This window comes from Aspergillus steynii (genome assembly GCF_002849105.1).
Source record: "Aspergillus steynii IBT 23096 chromosome Unknown P170scaffold_2, whole genome shotgun sequence".
Taxonomy (NCBI): Eukaryota; Fungi; Ascomycota; class Eurotiomycetes; order Eurotiales; family Aspergillaceae; genus Aspergillus; species Aspergillus steynii.
Window position 1 is genome coordinate 1,461,219 of NW_020194399.1, and position 24,569 is coordinate 1,485,787.

General features: G+C 56.7%; 6 protein-coding genes across 6 annotated transcripts; 3 read left to right on the forward strand and 3 right to left on the reverse strand.

Moving 5' to 3' along the window:
• Positions 1 to 164: 164 nt before the first annotated feature.
• P170DRAFT_351537 (magnesium transporter CorA family protein) lies at positions 165 to 4,592 on the forward strand (the record flags this gene model as incomplete). The annotated part of the gene is made up of 4 exons (XM_024843871.1): positions 165 to 1,573; positions 1,675 to 2,201; positions 2,792 to 3,847; positions 3,916 to 4,592. 4 exons carry the CDS (start codon positions 165 to 167, stop codon positions 4,590 to 4,592), a joined length of 3,669 nt encoding a protein of 1,222 aa, XP_024707109.1.
• A 352-nt stretch (positions 4,593 to 4,944) lies between these two features.
• P170DRAFT_422767 (splicing factor ESS-2 family protein) lies at positions 4,945 to 6,372 on the reverse strand (the record flags this gene model as incomplete). The annotated part of the gene is made up of 1 exon (XM_024847461.1): positions 4,945 to 6,372. One exon carries the CDS (start codon positions 6,370 to 6,372, stop codon positions 4,945 to 4,947), a length of 1,428 nt encoding a protein of 475 aa, XP_024707110.1.
• Positions 6,373 to 7,174: 802 nt separating this feature from the next.
• P170DRAFT_350345 (uncharacterized protein) lies at positions 7,175 to 9,627 on the reverse strand (the record flags this gene model as incomplete). The annotated part of the gene is made up of 2 exons (XM_024843792.1): positions 7,175 to 9,135; positions 9,195 to 9,627. 2 exons carry the CDS (start codon positions 9,625 to 9,627, stop codon positions 7,175 to 7,177), a joined length of 2,394 nt encoding a protein of 797 aa, XP_024707111.1.
• Positions 9,628 to 13,096: 3,469 nt separating this feature from the next.
• Positions 13,097 to 18,500, reverse strand: P170DRAFT_422769 (putative RNA polymerase II transcription elongation factor (Ctr9); the record flags this gene model as incomplete). Its single annotated transcript, XM_024847462.1, has 4 exons — positions 13,097 to 15,799; positions 15,892 to 17,101; positions 17,281 to 17,664; positions 17,755 to 18,500. 4 exons carry the CDS (start codon positions 18,498 to 18,500, stop codon positions 13,097 to 13,099), a joined length of 5,043 nt encoding a protein of 1,680 aa, XP_024707112.1.
• Positions 18,501 to 19,006: 506 nt separating this feature from the next.
• P170DRAFT_348821 (NADH kinase POS5) lies at positions 19,007 to 20,455 on the forward strand (the record flags this gene model as incomplete). The annotated part of the gene is made up of 3 exons (XM_024843699.1): positions 19,007 to 19,091; positions 19,184 to 19,298; positions 19,381 to 20,455. 3 exons carry the CDS (start codon positions 19,007 to 19,009, stop codon positions 20,453 to 20,455), a joined length of 1,275 nt encoding a protein of 424 aa, XP_024707113.1.
• Positions 20,456 to 21,848: 1,393 nt separating this feature from the next.
• On the forward strand, positions 21,849 to 24,549 carry P170DRAFT_422771 (serine/threonine protein kinase CLA4; the record flags this gene model as incomplete). The annotated part of the gene is made up of 3 exons (XM_024847463.1): positions 21,849 to 23,882; positions 23,960 to 24,059; positions 24,095 to 24,549. The coding sequence occupies 3 exons, from the start codon at positions 21,849 to 21,851 to the stop codon at positions 24,547 to 24,549; spliced, it is 2,589 nt and encodes an 862-aa protein (XP_024707114.1).
• Between the last annotated feature and the right edge of the window lie 20 nt (positions 24,550 to 24,569).

Below are 24,569 nucleotides of genomic sequence, written 5' to 3' on the forward strand. Positions count from 1 at the left end.
GGGTTTCGCTCATCCACCCTCGTCTTCCCTGACCGGGAGACTCCGATCATCTATCGGATACTACAAGGCGCGTCTCTTTGTTGTCGGTGCGGACTGCCCGTGTTTTTGGACTAGACTAGCTGTCTTGGTGCATTCTTCTGTGCTCAGCATCGCCCACGGTCAACATGTCTGAATCACCGAGGTCAGAAAAGTACATGTGTCTGACTAGGTTCAGCACACCCGTCCCTGAACTGGATGACCATAGATTTCAATTGGATCATCCGCGCCTCGAAGCGGCGCCAGATGCCCCGCTTAGTCGCCAGAACACCGCCCAACAAGGCCTAACGTCGGAGACCCCCCAGCGGCAAGACTTGCTCCACGTGCAGGATGCTCTTCGAGAAGCGGGCTCATTCTCCCGGGATTTTGAGCAGGCAATCGTGGACGAGGACCGATCGGCCAAGGACATTGGTGGTCTGGGGCGACGTTTTTCGATCGACCCGGCTGGGAATGCCCGTCATGCTCGTACCTTCAGCCGGACGCACCAGGACCGGGCAAACATCTCGAGGGAGTCGTCGGTTTCCGCCAGGTCAACGTCCCCCCCTAATTCCGTGGAAGCTTTTGCGGACCCACGTCGGCGGGAGCGCGCGAATACTTTGGAAAGCCACGCCCCTCCCGATCTGGAGGCCATTCTACAGCGCACGGTATCTGGCGGTACTCATCCACGCCGGCCAACTTTCAGCAACGCGGATGCCATTAGGCCTCAGCCCGGCGACATACAATTGGAGTCGAGCGAAGACACATGTGTTCCGTCGTTCGAGCAACCGGGGCGAATTCCGGTGATTGATTATGAAGAACTGGAAGAATTCGTCGCCTTGAATCAAAAATCGAAGCCCGCGGTCGCCAGTCGCAAGCATAGCTTAAGCTCCCAGAGCCGCAAACCACGAGTTTTCTACGATCTTCGCCCCGGGGCCCAGAAGCCCGATGTGGATGACATGAAGCGTTCATCCAGCGTTGATCGTTCCTCGGACGATGTGACGGCTTCTAACCTGAAGGATACCGGACATGACCTGGAGGATGAAGCGAACGAGAAACAATTGCTCGACAATCTCAAGAACGAGAATGAGCCTTCTCGATTCGGATTCTTTTCGTCCGAGTCTCAGAGTACCGTGCATGCCGCGGAACTAGGCGACCTTGTGCTACCCGGAGACACATTCCGAGATCTATTTCAGCTGGGCCCGGATGGGGGTGTCTGGTGGCTCGATGTGCTGAATCCCACCGAAGCAGAAGTTGGAGCTCTCTCGCGGGCTTTCTCCATCCATCCCTTGACCACCGAGGATATTCTGACCCAGGAAGCCCGCGAGAAGGTGGAGCTGTTCAAACAGTACTACTTTGTCTGTTTCCGGACTTTTTATCAGCTGGACAAAACAAGCGAGCAATTCATGGAGCCCGTCAATTTTTATATGATCGTGTTTCGCGACGGGGTGCTGTCGTTTTCCTTTACGGACAATCCACATGCGTCCAATGTCAGAAAGAGAATCGGCAAACTTCGTGACTACGTGTCTCTTAGCAGCGACTGGATCTGCTATGCCATGATGTATGTCCTTATCCCCCTTCCGTTTCCCTGCGTGGTTCCCTTGCCCGGCGATTCTGACTCTCTCTCCCTCTCTCTCTCTCCAGCGACGACATTGTGGATAGTTTTGGTCCCGTGATCCGCGAAATCGAAGTCGAGTCCGAGGCCATCGAAGATCTCGTCTTCATTGCGCGCATGGACGACTTCGAGTCCTTTTTGCCGAGAATCGGCGGCCTTCGGAAGAAGGTCATGAGCTTAATGCGCCTGTTGGGCGGTAAGGCGGACGTCATCCGCGGGTTTTCCAAGCGTTGCAATGAGCAGTACTCGGTGACGCCGCGTGGGGACATTGGTCTTTACCTTGGTGACATCCAGGATCACGTGGTGACCATGATGTCGAACCTGGCGCATTTTGAAAAGATGCTGAGTCGCTCGCATACCAACTATCTGGCGCAGCTCAACGTGACCAACCTCGTGCTTGGGAATCACGTCAACAAGGTCCTCAGCAAAGTAACGCTTATCGCCACCATGCTGGTCCCCATGAATTTGATCTGTGGTCTGTTTGGGATGAACGTCAATGTCCCGGGGCAAAACGTCGACGGCCTTGGCTGGTTCTTTGGCATCCTCGGCGTGATTGCAGCCGTGATCGTCATCAGTGGCGTTGCAGCCCGCTTTTACCGGCTCGTGTAGCGCTTCTGACGATGGCGGAAGACGGATTTAATGTATGCATATTATTTGAGATTTATTATATAAATACCGATACATATCATCAATACCTATATATATATACTGCCAAGGTACATGTACCGTCCCTCCAATCTGTATCCGTACGTCGGTACCTAGACAATTACCGTACGCATTGTATCCTTACGTGGTACCGTACGCCATCCTGGCTGTGGCGGTGCGGGGGTGGCGCCAGGCAACGAGGCCATCGTCGTCCGCTGTCAACCTCGACCACCGACTAATTCCATCTTCCGACTATGAATCCGATCTCCGCCGTGCGAGGAGCATCGTGATTTCTCGTTCTTTCCTACTACCACACCCCACCTTCCTCCCCCATCTGGAACCAACCTCCGGATCCTCACGGTGCGCAATCATTTGGATGTCTTGATTGCAGGCGGACCCAGAATCGCATATCCTGGATGTCTATGCGGCCAACTCGTTTCTTCCCGCAGGGCCGCTCCGGTGCGACTGTCAGCGCAACCGTCCTCTACTGCATTCTTGCATTCGCCTTGCTTCACTTAGGCCTTGCCGATGCAGCAAACTCAGATGATACCTGGTCAGGGGAAAGTCAAGGCAACGTGAGCCTTGGTGGAGCCCTGCAGTTTCCCTTCGCCCTGGAGTCTCACGAGGGACTTGTCCTTGAGGATGTTATAGATGAGCCTGGAGAGACGCGGGACCTCGACATCATCCGCCGAGCTCCCGCAGGGTCATCCGCACTAGGAAACAACAAACACAAGGAAGGCGCCATCAAACTAGGCGAGGTGCAGTGGTGGTATTTCCCCAAAGACGCTGGGGACGGCAAGACGACGAACGAGACGTCTGGAGGCCAGACCCATGACAACTTGAAACGCTCACGCACCGTCTTTGTCTCGCTGACCACCTGCTCGAAGCCGAGCTCCGACAAGGCTGAGTCGAGCCATGAGCCGTCCTTACCCCAGCTCGAGGTATACGTCTCCATATCCAACTCCCTACAGAAGCCAGGGCCCGACCAAGACTCCACCAGTCAGAGGAAAACCGAATCCGAGGATGGTTACATGAGTATTACTGTACCGGCCCAGGGGGATGTCTATCTTGGTGTCGCCGCGCCCAATAGCAGCGACTTCTCGGGGGGATATAGTTACCAAATCGCCGCTTCGACCGATGGCTACTACCACAACGTTAATGATTCACATCAGTTCTTACGCTTCCTGGATGCGGATGCGAACTCTGCGCTTTTCGCCACGCAGAGCCTAGAAGAGCCGTCTCTTGATTTGACGAATGCCGGAAACTGGTCGGACATGACACCCCCGTTCACCATGTTCGTCAGCAACGTGAATAACACCGCCATATCGGGCTTGCAGCGGTCATACTGTGCACTCGAGAAATTTGCCCAATTTGGAAAAGGGAGCCGTGAACTCCAAACAAGCCTGACCAACCGAAGCATGGAGGTCGAGGAACAGTTCTACCTCTCGGGGCTTAATCGGAGCTCTAATTATATCGGGATTCTAGCAATGGATGGCAATTCGACGAGCTCTGAGAACGGGATCATCGGGGGCGGCGGGAAGGTTTGGAAACCATTCCGCTTCTCGACGAAAGCAGGTAAATCACCGTCCCCTCGCCAGCTCTCCCTTCTCCGTCATACGAAATTGAACTAACGGAGAGTGCAGAGGACAATTGCGCGATTCTATTCAATTTGTCGTTTTGCTCCGACGTTGCATATGCGGTGCCCGCAAACCCATCCTTGAAGTCGGCAGAGCTTGGATCAATCTATGATGATTATGCCGCCGCCATGTACAAGAACTTCTCCTACTCTCTTGACCAGATTCAATGCGATGCTCCTGACGAAACCCGATTCTCCTTGGCCGTTGGATGTGATGATTGCGCCGAGGCGTACAAACAATGGCTCTGCGCCGTCACCATTCCCCGGTGTTCCGACTTCTCGAGCTCGGAGAAATTCCTCCGGACTCGGAATGCTGGCCAGGCTTTTGTCAACGGCACCTCGCTCGACGACCAGGATCCGCTGCGGCGTAACCCTATCACCAACCAGTCGCGGAATCCGTTGATTGACAGCCGCGTCAAACCGGGACCGTACAAAGAGGTTCTCCCCTGCCAGGATGTGTGCTACGAACTCGTCAAGAGCTGTCCGGCGGCGCTAGGGTTCAGCTGCCCCGACGGAAAGTGGCTGAATGCCTCGTACGGCATTCGCTCTGACAACACCAGCGTTACGACCTGCAACTACCCGGGGGCGAAAGCTTCGCAAAGTGGCGCGCGAGACCTACGTCGATCCCTGTGGACGACTTTATATCTGTTAGCAAGCCTGTGGCTCCCCATTTGGCTCTTATGAGGATGGAATCGAGCAGGCCGGTCCTGCGGCTTCCACTGGCTGCCGTCCTCTTTGTATATATATATATCTCTCTTTCTCTATCTAAACTGCATCGTGCAACTGAGCCTCGGTCAGTTACAATCAATCTTGAAAAAGCCTACCACATGTTCCTGGAGGCTAAATATTCGAGAATAGCGTGATGCTATCGGTAAGGATTCCATCCTGGAGTACCGGGTAATTCGGCACACAACTTCCTGGATATGGGCGCCAATGTGAATAATCTTTTCATTGGAAAAAGTAGGCGTGGTCGTCAAAGTTTGAAACACTAGGGGGAATAAAACAATCAAAAGAAAAATTGGAAAAGCCACCGCGTTCACTTTGTTCTCTTCGGCGTAGGAGTCCATATGTTTCGTAAATTGGACGACGTCGAGCCAGACGGTCGAGGCGTGCTGCCCATGCGATGAAGCAATTGCTGGGCTGCTGGGGTTAACATCTTCCCTGACCCGGAGGTCGAGCCAGGCGTGCGTGATCCAAAGTCCAATCGCGGGCTGCTGGAGAACCGCGGCGTTGCATTGACTGGGGTTTTCGTCTCTCGCATCGCCTTTTCTAATCGTTTCGTTCGCGCCACGCGATCGACCATCCGATAGTGAAGATCCTCTCGTTTTCGATTTTCTCGGATCTGGAATGGATTCGGATTCGCATCGCTACTTCCCAACAATCGAAGATCATCCAAGGAATAGCCGCCCTCAAGGGTGGACGAGGTTGTGTTCGTAGGTGTCGGCTCGTCTTCGTCTACGAATGCATACCCATTCACCCGAGGTGTCTCGGCCCCGGTATAGCCCGCTTCAGATTCAGTCAGGCGAGGGTGTCCGGCGATGGCGTCTTTAATGGATGAAATGGCTGGTGATGGTGGAGGTGCATTCCGCTCAGATGCTGCGACATGAAGACTCTCATCAGGCAGCCGCGTGTTTTGATACACCACTCGCTTGGGACCGGCCTGAGATGAAGTTTCGGCCCTTTGTTGGATGGTCTCGTAAGAGTCTTCAATAGACGAAGGCATGAACATGAGGGAGTTCTCCGGTCCCGCCTTCCACGAGTCTGGCTTCGCCGGTCGAGCATCGAGATCCGTTTTAATGGTCATTTGCCGGTCCTTGTCCGGATTGCCACCCTGTGCCTCGATCCGTTTGGTTTCACGAGTACGATGGGCAATTTGTCGTGCAGTGGGGATCTTGTTCCCGCTCCAGATCCAAGCATACTTCTCTCGACGCTTGGCATTCTGCTTGTCAAGCAGTTTGTTGAAAGACTCGTTGTCTTCGCTGGTGAACTTGGCCTGGAAATCGAGAAGGCCAAGATTGGAGACATCCGGTCTGTTGTCTCGCGTGGGCGACTGAGGGTTCACCGACGACACCGCGGATACCGACATCGGGGTGTCTCCACCCCAGCCCATTGGGGTCTCCTCAGGATGCCCGGAGTGGACGGGGTGCGGAGTCAGATTAGCCACGGACGTGCCAGGGCGTCCCCGAGCTCTTCCCGGTGTCATCATGAGATCGGTAAGTTTCTTCTTCGATGAAGTGACCCATTCCTTGTCCTTAGATTCCAGGGCATCCAAATACTCTTGCTTCACCTGCGCCTCGGCCAAACCGGGGAAGTAGTCTCGCGCAATGATATCCGAAAGCGCTCTGGTGTAGACATCCTCGTCCAAGACCGACGCTGGCCGTTTGATGCGTTTAGGGGGCGGGGGAGGTGGCATGAGACCTGTTTCGCTTTGACGCTTGGTCAAAGCCTGTGAAGGAGACGACATGTCGATGAGGGTTGAATCCACACCGAGTGGGATGTACGGAGGAAGTACGAGAATGGAAGCAGGAATCACCGTCGAGGAAGCGGAAGTCGGAATCGGACGGCAGAATGGCGGCGGATGACGTAAGGCCCATCGTTCACGCCCTCGCTCTCGCCTTGATGATCTTGATGATTCTCTACACCGGAAGGCCGCGCGTTCTCCAAACCAGTCATTTGTCTTTCTCTCTATGAATTGATATGTACAATGACATAATGAAACATCTCTAAATAATCAGACAATTCCAAAAACACAAGGAAACCCAGATCCCATCATATCAAAGATCGACATGCTGAACATACCACAGACAGCCATGGACAATAATCGCAGTATAGTACCTAAAACAAAAACCCCCTTTGTGCCTTGGTCCCAATCCTTCGTCCCAAATAAAACACCCAACACTTTTTTGTTCCGGTGGAAACAACCGCTGAGAAATGCAAGAATGATGCTAACGAGGGTTTGGAAAACCACAGATGACAAAGAAAATCATAGCAAAGCCTTGAGAAAGGGGCGAACAGACAGCTCGCAAGATGGACCAGAAACAAACAATGAAAAAAAAAAAAAGGAAAGAAAAAGTATAGGGGCTGAATAAGCAAGATCAAAATCATCAGGTCGTACAAAGGGTCTATAAGTGAATGGTTCGACGTTGAAAAGGGATTTCAACGAGTTTGGAAGACAGAGCTCCTCCTTCCCAACACAGAAAGAAAGAAAAAAAAAGGAAAGAGAAAGACGAGGGAAGGGAGAAAAGGAGGAAAGTTGGAGCGACAGCTCAGTTGGCTGCCGGGGTAGATGGAAAGAGGGAATAGGAGGTCCTGCCCTTTCTCCGCTGGGCACCCTTGAGAGGGAGTTCGGTCTTCGCAGCCCGAGCAACCAGGGGAGCCGCTTCAACCTCAGATGTGGACTTGGCCCGATCGTGGATGGATGGGCTAGGAGACGGTGCTAGCTCCGCTGATTCACGACTGGCATTGTCGACCCGGTAAAAAACCTGGTTTTCAATTTCTCGTGCCAGGCTCTTCGTCTGCCGATGGTGAGAGGATGAGTCTGGACGTCCCAGTCCGGAGATGGATGGAGAGCCGGATGGCATGGAATATTCTCCCGAGGGTAGTTGGTCCCCCATAGATAGATCCCTGCTGTTGGCCAGACTGTGTACAAGCTCAGGAACGCTTGTTGTTGAAACCGAAGACCGATGCTTGCGGACGATTGACGCCGCGCGGGATAGAATCAAGCTCTCCTGCGAATTGCATTTGCTAATGGGAGAGAAGCTACTCCGCGGAGAGACAGGGTGCTCCATGGGCTGAATCACACCCTGCGAGCAGAAGGAGAAATGCCGGTCCGACTCCGCGTCGGCTGAGAGGTACTCCTCGTATAGCGTATCTTGCGTTACGTGTTTGGCGAAGGGAGATGGCAGGATCGCCGAACCCACGGGTTGAAAGTACTCGCCATCTCTTGGGGGAACCATCAGCTCGCCGTCATATCCCATCGGGCCCGAGGGACTGGGCTCCAAGACTGGGGTGGGCAGCGTGCACGATAGGTGCACTGATGGCAGAACGCCCTGGCCTTCTCCTTCAAATGAACTGTCGGGTTCTGCTGTGGTGATAGGTATGCCGATTCCCCCATGTCGCGGTTCATCGACCGAATTACGAGCCCAGTCGAAGTTCGAGTTTGACTCCGCCGCATGCTCATAGCAGTAATCAATGTCGGCGTCCCAAGATTCATAAATTGTCTCACAGATGGGATCAGGTCGGATGGAGGGGCGTCTTTGGGGCGTTTCTCCCGCTGCGTGGCCGTCTTGGGACCCTTGTGAGCCCAGGCGATATTGAGGCAGCGTCGGCGATCCAAGCGCCTCGGAGAATTTCCTTGATAGCTCCTCGGCCACGTTTACCGACAACTGGGACTTGGGGCGCGCCAACGAGGCTGGTTGCATCCCATTCGGGAAGGCAGCGGAAGGGGACTGGATCCGCGAGGTTGCGCCCTCCACGTGGGACCCGGGACTGCCATGCCAGTGCGTCGCCTCCTCTTCTTCGGGGACGTCATCCAGGTCAGAAGACAGGTTGGTGAAGGACATGGAGGAGGCTCTTGTAGTTCCTGCCGTATCCTTGCCAGGCCCGGTGGAAATAGCATGGTCATTGGTTGTTGGCAACATGGCCTCAATGTTCATGCCAGAGAGGTAGGAGCCAGGTCCGGTATCGTCGTCATCGTGGGAATACACGTGCTCCGGATAGGTCGGTGGGGACGAGAGACCCAAAATTTCGTCGATGGCCCGAGGAGCTGGTTCTGAAATTTCTGGCGAGGCCGCCAGTCGCGCCGTGGTTTTGGGCGGTGGAGTGGTTGATTCAGCCCGGGGATATCTCGGGACCGGACGCGAGAAATTCTCGAAAACGCGCGACTCCCTCGGAGGTTTGATATCTCGAGGGCTCCTGGCGGTGGAAGAGGAGGGCGAAGTCGCGCCCGGCGAAATCGGTGGACTGACCGGCGCAGGATCAGGGCGATCGTCTGCTATGGCCGTCCCGCAATTGGTGAGATCCTCCGATGAGAAATCACGGAAATGGAGGTCTTCGGCACGGATACCCTTCAGACCCATCACAGGTCTTTGCGAGGCTCGGATGGCGGAGAATTCGGTGACCAGATCGGTTTCACGAGCTCTGTCTAAGGTTTGGAAATGGGACTGACTCGTATGGGTGAGATGATGGAAATCGAACGGGTCCGAGATAAGGCTCTTGAGATTGTCATCTGGGGAGAGAATGTGAGCTGGAGACCATCCTCCTGCGGTGAGAAACCGGGTGACTTACGGGAATCGCTTTGGCGGGATTTGTGGTGGCGGCCGAAGACTTCGAAGCGGGACTTTTCACGCTCTGCCTCATCCTCCTCATCCAGGGTGGCGGCGATATTGAACTTGCTGCCCTGACGCCGCAGGATTCGGCTGCCGCGGTTGAAGAGCGACTTGGTCATGCTCTCGTGTCGCTCGGTGCGAGCGCCGGGCACGGGAGCCGTGCGCTCCTCTTGCGAAGGCAGCGAGGCGGCATCGGCGGAGGTCATGGAGGAGGCGGGCGAACGACGCGAGGAGGTGGTGGAGGTGGTGGTATTACTTCGGGAGCGACCGCTGAAGACGGAGAGACGTTTGGGACTCTGAGCATGGGCAGTTGAGCGAGAGCGTACATGAACGGAATGCTCGGGGGGATCATTGGACGCCCCCGTGGAAGGACGGTCCGGATCCTGGGACATGGCCCGGGAGGTCGAGGCGGGCAAGTGAGAGGTCTGCATGTTGACCACGGCAGCGGATCAATTGATGCAGGTCGGGAAAGAGGGGAGAATTTAAGCATGCAACTGCGGCGGGGTGGTCGATTTCAGGACCATGGTAGAGGCCAGGGAGTGGTGGCCGAACCGACAGAGTCAGGAGGAAAAAGTGAACATGTCACGCCCCGAGATGGGGGGGGGAGGTTTCCGATGTGTTTTGGATTTAGAGTTGACGATGAAACCAGTCACAGAAGTCAATGGATTAATATTTGGGCAATGTTGGGGTCGGATGCGGATGGAGCCCCAAAACTGGCGCACACACAGACAAGCAAGTCAGAAGCAGAGACTGGAGATAAAAGAGCGAACTGGATTTGATAGTGGTCAGCCAAGTAACCGACTAACGATCCGGGGGAGGAGAGGAAAGGAACAGAAGAAATACAGAGGACGAGGGAGAGGGAGAGAAATCCGAGGGAGGGATTTAGGGGAGGGGGGCACTAACAAAGATGAGTTTAGTGAGGGAGTCAGTCAGTTAGTTTAGTTTTAGTTCGAGATAGTCTCAACGGGTGCCCGGGAGGGACTGGAGGAGGCGTCGGAGTCTTGGGATTGATTAGTGGAAGGCTGGGGGGAAGGAAAATGAGGCAGAACCAAAAAGAAGGAGAAGGCGAGAAGGCGAGAAGGAGAGGAGGAGCGGATTATTTGGATGTTTTTCTTGTGGTTCCCGATTTCCCATTTCTAAATTAAATAGAATCATCTTCCGGAAATATAAATAACAAATAGCAAATATTAAATAAAATCAAAGAAAATCAAATAAAATAAATTTGGCCCGGGAAAAAAAAAAAAAAAAACCCACGGCGGTGGTTGGCACGAGACTCCGGCTGGTAATTTCCCATCCCCTTTGTTGTACCCTTGTACCCGGTACCTGTGCGGCCTGCCTCGGGGCCTGCCCTGTCCGCGTACCCTGTACTCTGTCCACTGCGTCCAGCGTACCTTCCCCTCGGTAAGGAGAAGGTACCGTTGCATTCATTCCGCCCCCTCAATTCCTCTTCTCTCTCTCTCTCTCTCTCTCTCTCTCTGGATGGATTCATTTTTATAATACGACCCCCCCCCCAATCAATCACCACTTGGCCCCTCCCCTTCCTCCTGGGTTGGTCTTCCCACGCCGTCTCACTCTCCACCCTCGCGATCTCTCCGTCCTAGGCAGTTGGTATATCGCGGTCTTCCGTCTGGCGGTCGTTCGTCATTACGGGGTCGAACGAGGATGATCACCGGCCTGCTCAGTCGTGGAGACGTTCAAATCAGGAGATTCGGCCTTGACTTCTTTGCGCTTTAGTGTCCGCACAGACGTCCGACTACTCGCGGCCTCGTCTCCTACGTACCCATGGATGGGGACTCTGGTCACCGGTGGGTAAGTCGCTAACGAGTTACACAGCAGTAGTTCGGCTTAATGCCCGGGGACTACGTACTACCATGCATGTTGCTGCATTGCATCAAGACGATCGAGGAGCTAGGTCCGTCCTAGGAGTCGGAATCTACGCACTACGCAGTAGTAGGAATCCAGGAATCGCAGGATGTCGCCCGAGTTCTGACCCCTGGTCATGAATGAGCTCGGACTTTGCCGTCCCGTTGCGGACCGATCTCCCTTCATCCCAGGAGGAGGTCATATTTTGGCCCATGACCATTGACGCCAGACCGGGACAAGAAGGGCCAGAGAACGAAAAAAGAAAAGAAAAAGAAAAAGAAAGGAAGGGGGCGGGCTGACAGGGCGGGGGGGACTCTGGGCTCTCTTGAGGAATGAGAAGAGAGGATGTATATACTACTGCAGACGAACGGAGCCGGATTCCTGGTGGGATTATTATCCAACTACTCCGTACTCCGTCTGTAGCACTAGCTGTTAATTAGTATTACCTGACGGTCGATGACAGACGACAAACGACTTGGCCAGACGCGATCCCACACGGGGGGCTCCGCCGGGCAAGAATCGGCGATGGAGGATGGGGCGGATTAAATTAAAGATAGGCAGCTAGCGACGAGGGATGGAAATAGAATGGGATCGATCGATAAGTGTCGGTCTACACGTGTACGTCGTAAGGCCGAGTTTCGAGGGACCTCCGCATCCCTCTCTCGGACTCTCTCTCTCTCTCTCTCTCCCGGAGTAATGATGCTGGATGTCAGGGAATGGTGACCCCTTTAGGAATTAATTCATGGACGGTGACAACTCGCGAGTGCCGATTCCACGTGCATCCCATTGCTTTGCGGTCTGTTCGATTTTGGTGACGAGGACCGAGACCGAGGTAGGAGACCAAGAGCGAGAGAGAGAGAGCGAGGAAAGAATGTCAGGCACCGGATCATCATTCGCTTAGAGAGGCGGACCCAGTCCAACGTTTCCCTCCAGGCGTGCATTAGACAAGGTCATTACGGGGGGTTTCCCTGCATGGCTGAAGTTTGTGGCCGGCGAGCGGATCCTGTTGGATTAGGGGCTGGGATTTTAGTGGGCGTGGGGCCTGTCGCAGGCTCTTGGGTCGGCCGGAGAACCATGGAAGCACCGCGGTTGAGGGCCAATGAGGGGGGTTCGGGGCCTGAGCGAGAAGGGGAAAGCAGAAGCATAATCCATGGATGTTCCTTGAGAGAGAGAGAGAAGAGGGAGGGAGGGAGGGAGGGAAAAACATTTACGCAGTAGGACTCACGTCGGATACAATAGTTACCAGACGCCGTACCAGACGCCGGACGCTGTATCTTACCCGGCAGACGCTGGATGCTGGACCTACCTTTACCTAAGGTACCTACCTTTTTAAGTACCTTACTTCGTATGTGCCGGCAGATCATGATTCAGTCATCCACGGTCCCTTCGAGAGATCGAAAAAAAAAAAAAAAAAAAAGTCCCTACGATCGGCATCGTTTCCCTGGCTCTCTTCTTCACCTTCCGTTACACCATCGTCTCATCCCCTCAACCCTACCACGCTGATGGCTGAAAGGAAGGCCCCCCTTCTTAGCGTGTTTCATCCTCCTTCCCTGTGTCTCCATAGTTCACCCTCCTGACGATCCCACTTGTCTAGACTCCGTCGCCGGGCCTCAACTTCCTCTTCCAGGCCGCCTGTTCATCGCGCCCATCTGGCCATCTGGGATCTCGCCATGACGAGCAGATCCGGTTCGGCACCCTCGTTAAATTAATCCACGCTCATCCTGCCTCGGAGTACGGCTTCATTCATGGCTTGAAAATAGAATAGATTAAAAACGAACGAAAGAACACAAGAAGGCCCCCATGGACTGATTGGTGGCCGCGAATCCCCCTTCCCTCAACGCCCATGTACATAGTAAGTACCCTTTGGTCAATACAATTCAGAATAGAAGTAATGCCATGCAGAAAAGAAACAAAAAATGAAGAAGAAAAAGGAGAAAAGAAACGGACTACATTGTACAATCCAACCCATCAAGAACGACAATCGGATGCGAAGTGTACTCACTCATCGTCATCCTTCATCGTCGTATCTTCGTCGCCCGGTCCCTCACTGAATAATCCGGCATCATCGTCAGGTCCATCTCCTCCTCCACCTCCCCCTGCCGCCTCTTCCTCTTCCTCCTCGTCGTCGTCCGCCACTCGGCGACTCGTCTTGTTCCGACGTCGCTGCACCACCTCGTCCTCGTCCTCGTCCGCGCCGGCATGGTCCTCGTCGGCGTTGGTGTGGTCCTCGTCGTCGGAGTCCACCACCATCTCGCTGCTCTTGTATTTGCTCTGCTGCACCTTGCCGCCTGACCGGCGTTCCAGTCGACGACGCTTCTTCGGCGCCGTCTCGCCCTCGCTGTCGGGCTCCGAGCTCTTGTCCCGGCCGGGCGACCCGCCGTCGTTGATGAAATCATCCTCGGCGCGCTGCTTCTTGCGCTTCGACGGCTTCTTCTTGCGCTTAACCTTCTCCCCGGTCTCCGACTCGGTGGTCAGTTCCGCCTCCTCGCGCGCGCGGTCCTCCTCCGCGCGTTGCTCCGCCAGCCGCTGCGCCTCTTCGACCATCCGCTGCCGTTCCTCCGCCACCCGCTGCTTGCGCTCCCGCTCCGCCTCCTGCGCCTTGCGCACCTCCTCCTCGCGTCGCCGGATCTCGGCCTCGCGCGCCTCGCGCGCCTGCTGCAGCTTGGCCGCGTTCTTCTCCTCGTACTCCTTCTGGCTCTGGAGCGCGCGCTCCAGCTGCTTGATGATGGTCTTGCCCATGTTCGCGCGCTGCTCCAGGGCCCCCGCCGGGTAGGGCGGGTTCTTCGCCTGCGCCAACCGGCCGAACGTTTCCACCGCCTGGCGGAGTCCGTCGGCCGCGTCCTGCACGTCCTGCACCGTCCGCTGCGTCTCCGGCAGCCCGTACGCCAGCGACGCGATCTGGTTCTGCACGAAGGCCACGTTGAACTCGAGATGGATCTGGGCCGGCGCGACCGAGTGCGCGCGCTGCGCGTAGTCCAGCGCCGACTTCATCGCCGACAGGTTCATCTCCTGCTTGCCCTTCAGCAGCCACACGCGACCCAGGCATGCCAGGATCTGCGCGTCCCGGGCACGGTCCTTGGACAGGGCCGCCTCGTAGTGCTCGATCGAGCGCGTATACTGCCGGAGTTCCGCGAAGACGTGGCCCAGGTTCAGATAAACACTGGCATCCCGCAGCGTGTCGCGGATCCTCGAGAAGATGTGCACGGCGGTGCTGTGGTCTTTCTTGTCGTCAACCAGGGCAATGGCAATCCCTTGGGCGGCGTAGGCGTTCCGGGGATCAAGCTGAAGGGCCTTGTCGAAGAACTCGACCGCCCGCTCGTACATCCGGCGGCGCTTTTCCTTCTCCGGCTCGGTTTCACGCCGCATGTCTCGCGCCGTGAGGAGATGGACGTTGCCCATCCCCGTCAGCGAGTAGCGATCGTGCTTGTCAAAGTATTGCAGGGTATGTTTGTAGTGCCGCTGCTCCTGATCTTCCGCCAGGTTGGCCGTCCGTTTCTTGGACTTGCTGAGGTACCACCCGAACAGCGCGCGGACTTCCAGATTGGTGGAGTCGGCCTCGTAAAGCTTGGCCATCTTCTTGGGTCCCTCGTCCGTCGGGCTCTGCCGCAACGCAATGTAGGTCAATCTCGCGTTGGCCTCCGTGTAGTCCGAATGGCGCTCCAAGAGCCCGTCGTAGACCTTCTTGGCCTCCTCCGGCATGTCCGAAACCTCGTAGCTGCGGCCAAGGTTGTAACTGATGGTCGTGACGAGCGCGTCGGTGTCGAGCTCGCTTTCCTTCTCCTGCGATCGCACGCAGGCGTCCAAGGCCGCCTGGAACATGGTCCGCGACTGTTCCACCTTCTCTGCCTGGTACAGGAAGCAGCCGATGTTGTTGAGCAGCTGCGGGGGCAAATTCACTCGAAGCGCGGCCTTGATCTGCGCCTCATCCTCAAGGCCTTCGGGGCGCAGTTCCTCGGGGACCTCTGCCAACTGTATTTCCTCCAGCTGGGACAGACACTGCATGCTCTTCTCCGGCGCGGTCTGCTCGTAAAGTCGGGACAGATACACCAAGACCGACTCGTCGGGCGAGAGCTTCTTGCTCTCGTCTTTCCAGAGGGCACGGACGGATTCCAGGAGGCCAGTGGCTTTCTTCGCTTCCGCCGACTTGTCTTCCTTGCTACCGCTGTTCTGGGCGGCGAAAACCTCCTCGGCAAGAAGCGCTCCAAGCAGTATCATACACTCCGGATTCCTGGTCTGTTGAATGATTTTTTCCAGGCGGAATTTGGCCCCGTCAACATCCTTGCCCGACACTTGCATTTGCACCGCGCCAAACTTGGCGGGCAGGTAGCCCTTGTCACCGCCACCCCGGGCCTGGTCGGAACGGCTGTAGTACTCCGCAGCACGAGCTAGATCGCCCTCGTAGTGGGCTTTGCGACCCAGCAGGTACCATCCGTCGCTGGCGACCTGCATCACATCCGTGTGCTCGATGGCTTTGCGTGCCAGGGTATCGACGGTAGAGTAGGACTTCCGCAGAAGGAAATAGCCACCAAACAAGGCACACGTCATGGGGTATTCTTTATCCAGTTTGAACGCCTTCTGCGTGTATTGCGTCATGGCTACCTTGTACAGCGAGCCGAAAGCCGGGTCGGTCGTAGCGTGCCGCGAGCTATCGTAGAGGTAATATACGGCAAGTAGGATGTTGGCAACCTTGGAATCCGGGTTCTAGGACATCGAAGCCAGGATCAGTATTAATCGCAAAGTCAGACAACCGGGGAGAGGGGGGGGGGTCTAGATCTGCATCGCGGTGAACTCACAAGTGCCAATGCTCGGTCCCAGGCAGCTTTCGCTTGGTCTTTGAAGCCCAACTGCCACAGGCAGCACCCGATTCCAATGCGGGGGTCCGGGTCCGTAAGACCGGGCATTTTCATCAGCACCTTCTGGTAGCCTTCCAACGCGTCGGCGTATCTGCCAAGCATATATTGGGTTCTCGCACGGCCCAGAATTGCCATGATGTTCCTGCCGCCGAATGCCTTGGACGATTCATCAAAGCACTTGAGCGCCTGTCGCAGGGACTCCACTCTCTCCGACGTGTCGACGGTGCCGGGGCGAACGGGTCTGGGGGGGTGTAGTGAGGAGCGCAGGAGGGACAGGACTCCCCGGGCAAGAAACAACGGCGGGAAGGCCGGGTTCAGCCGCGATGCCTCGTTCAGCGTCGACGTCGCGAGTTGAAGGTAGTAATCTTTCGTCTTGGCCTCGGTGTACAATTGGCCCTCGGAGGCGACCCGGGGAGCTTGGCGACTCTTCAGCATCAGCAGCCAGCATACCCAGCCCAAGAGGCCGAGCTTCTCTTTGGTGGCTCCATGGGCGACCGAGGCCAGTCCCTTATTCAGGATGTCGATAGCATGGTCGATCTGTTTCTGCTTGGCATACGCGAGCGCGATGATGACCCAGAAATTCTTCGCGGCCCTCTCGTTCTCCAGAAGAGTACACAGCTCCGTGGGGTCGTCCGGAAGCCCTTCTAGACTCACTTCCACCTCACTGTCGAGGGTCGAGGCGGGAATGTCGATGGCGGATGGGATGTCAGAGAAACGCAGGTTGGCCAATGAGTTGGCCGCGAGGGGGTCGTCGTTCACGCCATTGGAATAACCATTCTGCAGGGACGCCATGGTCGGCGAGTGCGGGATGGAAGGTCGGATAAGAGAAGTCCCCTTTGGCAGGTGGATGTTGGGGAAGATGCGAATAGGTCGGAGAACTGGATCGGATCGGACGTGAAAGCTCAGCTCATGATCATACCACCGCACGGAGAGAGTCACGATCAAAGGTCCATGGAAAGGGGGACCTCCGGCCTTGGTTCGGGAATGAAAGCTCAAGGCAAGCTGGGCGTGTTGCGACGACGATAGTGAATGGATACAAAGTCTGTCTGTTTGGCCGGTCGGTCTTTCAGCGACGAGGTTGGGCGCCTGAGGCTGCAGCCGCACCGCCACGGGTGGCTGGTGGGCGGGCGCTAATCCGGATGGGGATCTTCTATCTATACCGGCACACCGTGGCTCTCGTGATGGATTCTATTGAAGTCTACTATAATCACGCCAAACAATAGGTTCCCGGTCTCTCCCTTGCATGCCCATGGTCTTCGTCATCGTGATAAATAAGAACGTAAGTAAGCGTAAGCGGTCTTGTCCGAGATCATTCAATTCCGGCCGTACCCCAAGCCCCAGAACTGGAGTCTGCACAGCAGCGCAACGCCGATCAGCACCCCAAATATCCGCCCGATTTCACTCCAATGCCCCAGGCGAACGTGTGCCTCCGCGTAGCCGGTAGAAGCGGCCGCTCGTTGCGCCGGAGACACTGCATCGGCGTCGATCGTACCGGCGAGCTCGGTGGGGAACCGCCCTGTTTCGAAGAAGTCTTCCAACAGTTGGTCCTTTTCGGTCCATCGGGCCCTCAGCCAGTCATCAAACTCCTTTTGATCGTCAAGTGGGATGCCGGACACGGCAAACCGCCTCCAGTGCATGTTGACCGAGGTCGGAGGCCTTCCCTGCAGGTAGGTTGATCGTAGAGTGAAGTACTTGTCCGGATAACTGCCCTTTCTGTTTGATACGAACAGAAAGAAAGAAGAAGAAAGTGGTTAGCGTTGGGGCTGCTCCGGAGAATCGGAATGCGGTACGGTCGGAACTTACGGAGGTCCCTCGTATGCAACCGTGCAGTCATATACCCAGTCAACCGTCCCTCTGAGCTGCTGCAGGCAGAAGAAAAGCCCGGTCGATCGCGGGAGAAGCTCATGCCTCAAGGGCGAGAGCCCTTGCTTCTGCCCGTAAGCATCGCTACGGCGTTTGGTGTTGATGGACAGGTTGGTCCCTTCGGGAAAGATCAGAAGCCACATAGGGTCGTGGTCGGGCGAGTCGGAATTGGAACCGGTATGCCGGGTCTTCAGCTTCTCCAGGCGATGCTGCAGCCTCGGCTTGTCGGAGAGCCATTTGCGCGCCATGAAAATAAACCCGTAGAACATCATGCCCTGGCCGACGATGGGGATGTACTTCAAAGACTCCTTGAGAATGATGAAGATGCGGCCGTGCATCGTGTTTGTATAGGCCACCCACCACAGGTAGATCCAGTCGGTATAGACCTGGTGGTTGGCGATCATTACCAGGCGCTCCGGAAATTGCGTCTTCAACCGACCGTCTCGGGTCAGATGGATCTGACCTCGCACGCTCTGGTCTCCGCTGACGCGAACGAAGGTCGGACAGCCCCATTGGGTGAGCGCGGTGATCACCAAGCCGAACGACTGTTTGGTGAATGCCATGTAGCCGTAGTAATAGTCTTTGTTTATAAGGTATAGCGGTGACCCAACCAACTGGGTCACGAGGATCACGACGCAACAGCAGTCAAACCAGGTTGCCAACAGCAGAGATCGCAGCAGCTGCATTGGAATGCCATGTTTCAGGCGTGGCTCCGCGTCGCGGGGTTCCGTAGGCGGAGGCTGACTCGACAGGGACTCCTGCTTTCGCCGACGAAGTTCCGGTTCATCCATCGTGGGCGAGAGAGCGGTGGAAGGAAGGGCGTCTGGGGTTGTCGGGTCGGGGCGAGAATGCGAGCGTCTGGGTATGTACAATCAGCCTCGGTGGGGGAGGATGGGACCGAAGAGGGTGAAAGTCGAGGCAAAGGGATGGTTACGGGGTCAGGAACCGAAGGAGGCGTGGTCGAGCATGACGTCCTGCCGCTTTGTCCCATACGTCAGCCGACCCGGGCGGTGAGGCGCCTGCCGACGCCTCTTTTCCAGGTCTCGCGCGGAATGCAATGACAATGATCCACGGGCACTGCATCCCTCGAGCTTGAGTTTGTGTCGCAGGGCGAAATCAGAAAATGCGGCGGGCCTTTTTTCAAGCGCTGCCTCTCCGACTCCGGGGGCCGGTCCCCCGGCGGACACCGCGCATGCGACCCTTCACGTCGTCGTCGCATCGATATGAGATAAGAGACCTCGAATCCCTTTCTCATCGGCTGATACCCAAATACCAAGGTGTGCGTCGTCGGGGCATTTCCCTCTCGTCTTCGGCAGCTCCCCAATCCGTGGTGGGATGCGATCCACTGACCGGTATCTTTCGATCTCAGAATCCCAGGAGGCGGATCTTCTCTCGCTGCAGTGGCCGATCCCCCTTCGAAACATCTTCGTGGTCAAGAAAGACTGCGTTCCGGCGGTCACCGAGTCTCTGATCGAATTTGCCAGGTACGGGAGAGAGCACTGGCGAAATCTTATCGGGGAGGGAATAGACGCTGACCTTCTTATTATTATTTCTGCGCATGTGTAGCCATGTCACGTCCACATACCCGTCGACCGCCATCATTCTCGAACCGAAAACAGCAGAAGAAGTCCACACATCGCTCCCTTGTCCCGTCTACACGGCGCAGTCGGACAAACTACCATCGTCGCTACATAAGAAAGTGGACCTTACGGTTACGCTGGGAGGAGACGGGACGATCTTGCATGCCTCGTCGCTGTTTGCCACGTGCCACAACGTGCCGCCCGTACTATCCTTCAGTATGGGGACCCTGGGCTTCTTAAGCGAATGGAAGTTTGCCGAGTACAAGCGCGCATTTCGCGAAGTCTACATGTCCGGAGCGGGTGTTGGGGACCGGGCGCCCATCCTGGAAGACCGAGCTGTGGCCACGACGGCGCACGATCGGCTGCCGTCGGGGACTGGCCCGACCGGGTGGTCCTCGGTGCGCGGCAAATCGATGGGCGCCAGCCGTGGTGCCCGCATTCTGATGCGCAATCGGTTGAAAGTCGGGTTGTTCACGGCCGACGGCACGCCCGTTCAACGGGACCAGAACTCGGTCCCTATGCAGGGCACCTTGGGCCGGGACGGCGTGTACGTGATGAATGAGGTGCTGTTCCACCGCGGAAAGGAGCCGCATCTCGCTGTGGTGGACTTGTACGTTGGCGGGCGGTTTCTCACCGAGGCCGTCGCGGACGGAATTATCATTTCGACGCCCACCGGCAGTACGGCCTACAGCCTGAGTAGCGGCGGCAGCATCGTGCATCCGCTAGTGCCTTCGATTCTCTTGACGCCGATCTGCGCGCGGAGCCTCAGTTTCCGGCCGCTGGTGCTGCCCTCCAGCACGCCGATCACGCTGCGGCTCAGCGAGAAGAACCGGGGCCGCGAGCTAGAAGTGAGCATCGACGGGGTCAACATGGGCCAGGGGATGGCCGTCGGGATGGAGGCGCGAGTCTGGAACGAAGAGATGCGGCACGGGGAGAATGAATGGCAGGGCGGCGTGCCATGCGTGATGCGTCGGATTGTCGGCAGCGAGGCGCATGACGGATGGGTGGGCGGATTGAACGGACTCCTGAAGTTCAACTATCCTTTCGGCGAGGACCCTTGAGCCCCATCTATCCAATCTGTACAGTACCTACCTCAGTTCTACCTGTATAAACCAGGCGCGGTGGCCGGAAGAAGAGTCGAGTCGATCCTGAAGATCTTGACCGGGCGGCTGGAACGGCGATCCGTGGATCGGAGCTGCGAGCGGCCGAAGGACTCGCTCCTGACGGGACCATGGATCAAGCCATCGATCGAGAAGTCGATCCGTCGCACAATGACTGGAGATGGAGATGGAGATGGAGATGAAGAGGGGGAGGGAGAGGGAGAAGGAGAGGGAGAGAAAGATGACGACGGACCGATCAATCCACCCATTAAGCAATCAATCAATCTGAGTCTGGCTGACCAACGCATTTCGGCCCCGAGTGGAGTCATCCCTAAACTCCCTTAGTCCTAGTGAGCCCGGTTTCTCCGTCGGGACGAGTGCTTTAGTGGCGCTCTTAAGGGGGGGACGATTATCCAAGGCCAGGGATGAGGCCGAGTAAAGTCCCAAGGGTCCAGGCATATCCACGGATAGGCAGTTCAGCTCCCAGGAGTCCGATCGATGAATCGCGTAGTAGAGATAGAGATCTGGTGTAGAGGATATTTCTGGGCTCTGGACGAGAATTGAAATAAATCCAGTCGGTCGGGGGAGAGAGAGAAAGAGAGAGAGAGAGAGAGAGCGCCCCTGGTTGGGGAATTAGTGAAACTTCATTTACTTTTTGCTCTCCCTTTCTTTTCCCCCCTCTTCTTCTTCTTCTTCTCTTTCCCTTCCGCTCTCTCTTCCTCTCTTCCTCTACACACTCCCTCACTCACTCTCTCCCTCTTCTTCTCTTCTCATCCGGTTCCTCGTCATCTGCAGCCTTCAGTAGATCCCAGCGCCTCTGCTGTCCACTCCCTCACCGCGTCTCGCCCTCCCCCACGTACTTTGAGGCGTGCAACCCGCGCTGCGAGAGCGAGGGTTCGCTCTCTCCCTGACGCTCTTGCTGGTAAGTCGAGGCAAAGAATTGAACGAATCCCCCTTCTGCCAGGAATTCAGGGATTTTTCGGGAGTCTCTGGCCATCATTGTTGGAATTATCGATGCCACTCTCGCCCCCCTCTCCCTCTCTCTCTGCCCAGGAGTCTGACAACTTGACAATCCTCACAAGGCTGACTGCCCCCCCTCCCCCTATTACAGTGAAATTGTCCCCAAGCCAAGGGATCTCACCGATTCCAATCCTCTCGCGAGGCCTGCTGTGTCTCGCTTCTTCTCCTGGCCAATGACTTCCCATGGCAAGTAAGTCGTGGCCCGGCCCTTTTGGCGTTCTTCCTGGCTCGCTTCTCTTCCCCCTGTTTTCTTCGTCCTTCTCTTGTTCTTCCGATTCCACAATCCCTTGGCCCTTCTGTCGATCTGAACATCGCGTGCTGATTCGGTCGCAGCATGTATTCTCCTGACCAGTTCATGAACCCCGGTCCGGCTCCTCGCCCGCCCGCCGACCGCCCCAAGTTGAATCTCCCCTCGACCCAGTCGGCGGCCACCTCGTTCGGCCAGATGAGCCTGAACTCGCCGAGCACCCCCGGCTCCGCCAACCTGTCTCTCTTCCCGAATACCAGCTCGCCTGCACTCTCGCAGACCAAGACCAACCAGTCGTTGCAGGGCGGGGTCTCCGTCGTCAAAGAGGGCTATGTGCGCTCCAAAGAGGATAAGTTCCTGGCCACCTGGAACCAGCGCTATTTAATCCTGCGGGAGTTTCGCCTGGACTTCCTCAAGAACGAGACCGGCAAAGTCGTGCTGTCCATCCCGCTCGCCACGGTCACCGGCGTCTCGCGCTCGGAAGACACCCGCATGGCCTTCGAGATTATCCGTCTGGCCAACCCCAAGGATGCAACCTCCAAATCGGCTCTGATCACCCGCGACGTGCCCACCAAGAGTATCACCTGTGAGGTGAAGAGTGACGACGAGATCTACGACTGGATCGATAAGATCTACGAGCGCTGCCCCGGCATGGGCGGCGTCAGCAACCCGACCAATTTCAGCCACCGCGTCCATGTGGGCTTTGATCCCCAAACGGGCGCCTTTGTGGGCCTGCCTCCGGAGTGGGAGAAACTTCTGACGGCGTCGGCCATCACCAAGGAAGACTACAAGAAGAACCCGCAGGCCGTCATCGAAGTGTTGGAGTTCTACTCCGACATCAAGATGCGCGAGCAGAACCCCCAGTACTACGCGGGCATGGTGTCTTCGACGGGCTCGAACCAGTCGTCGAAGCCCTACAGCAACAGTTCCGTGGGCAGCTCTATTGCGCCCCCGCGGCCGCCCCCGCCCGCGCCCTCGCAGCGCCTGGACAGCGGGCCCTCGAGCCGCATGTCCCCCGCCCAGTCGCAGGGCAAGCCTGAGTCGGACCGGGCGCTGGAACAGCAGCAGCAGCTGGAGCGGATGAAGGAGATGGCAGATCAAGAGCGCCGCCGAGTGGAGGACGATGCCAGACGGGCTCGCGCGCGCGAGGACGAGCAGAGCCGGCTCGACCAGGAAGCATACAATGCCTCTCTCCCGAAGACCCGTGTTCCGCTGGCCAAGCAGGAGCTGGGCGGTTACGGCGGCTCCGAACCCTCGATAAACGACCGCTATAAGCCGAGCCGTCCGGCCCCGCAGGCTCCAGGCTCGACCCGGCCGCAAGACCGCCAGCTGACGGCGCAACGTCCGGCTCCGCCGCCTCCAACTGCCTCGAGCCAGGGCCAGCGGCCTGGAGACTACGGGGCTCGGGCCCCCGGCGCTCGACCGGACGACGGCTCTCCCAGCTCGCGCTACCCCGGCCATGACCCGCGGGCTCAGCCCTCGGCGGCGCGCGCCCCGAACAACGCCAAGGGTCCGCAGGCCCAGGGCCCGCCTCCGACGAAACTGCCGGCCCCCGTGCAACCCGTGAAGCCTCTGAACATCGCCAACAAGCAGCCCTCGAACAAACCCACCGTGCCCGATGGCGTTCGCCAGGCCGAGGCGGCCTTGACCAAGAAGCCAGAGCCTCGGCAGAGGGAAGTCCGCATGTCGAACATGAGTGAAAATGAAGTGATGGATCGACTTCGATCGGTGGTGTCCAAGGACAACCCCAACGAGTCTTACAGCAAGCAGCGCAAGATCGGTCAAGGCGCCTCGGGCTCCGTGTACGTGGCGCGGGTGAAGGAGCATGCCATCTCCCCCGTGGCGCGGGAGATGTACCGGCAGTACGGGCCCCGGTGTCAAGTGGCTATCAAGCAGATGGACCTGCGCAGTCAACCTCGGAAGGAGTTGATCGTCAACGAGATTATCGTCATGAAGGACAGCCAGCATGCCAACATTGTCAACTTCCTGGACTCCTTTTTACAGGAGCAGAGCAATGAACTCTGGGTTGTCATGGAATTCATGGAGGGCGGTGCTTTGACGGATGTCATTGACAATAACCCCGTCATTCAAGAAGATCAGATCGCCACGATATGTGCCGAGGTATGTTTTCTTTGCTCCACCTCCCAGAGGACCCCGTCGGACATCCCCTTGATCCAATGCTAATGATCTCGCAATAGACCTGCCAAGGGCTGGCTCATCTACATAGCCAGAATATCATACATCGAGACATCAAGAGTGACAACGTTCTCCTGGACCGCGCCGGCCATGTGAAGATCAGTGAGTGATAGACTGCTTGTAAACACCCCCAGTAGGATCCGATGCTAACCACAATGTTTTTTTCCCCTACCCTTTAGCCGATTTTGGATTCTGTGCCAAGCTTACTGAGTCGAAGAGCAAGCGGGCCACGATGGTTGGTACTCCGTACTGGATGGCCCCGGAGGTTGTCAAGCAGAAAGAATACGGCCCCAAGGTCGACTGCTGGTCGTTGGGAATCATGGCCATCGAAATGATCGAATCGGAGCCGCCCTACCTGAACGAAGAGCCGCTGAAAGCCTTGTATCTCATCGCGACCAACGGCACTCCTCGCTTGAAGAAGCCCGAGAAGTTGAGCAAGGAGCTCAAGTCCTTCCTGAGTGTTTGTCTTTGTGTCGATGTCCGTAGCCGTGCAACGGCCGACGAGCTATTGGCCCATGAGTTCCTAAAGTCGGGTTGCAGCCTGGCCAGCCTGGCCGAATTGCTCCGCTGGAAGAAGAACAATGGACAGTAAAAAAAAGAAGGGAGGTTCTG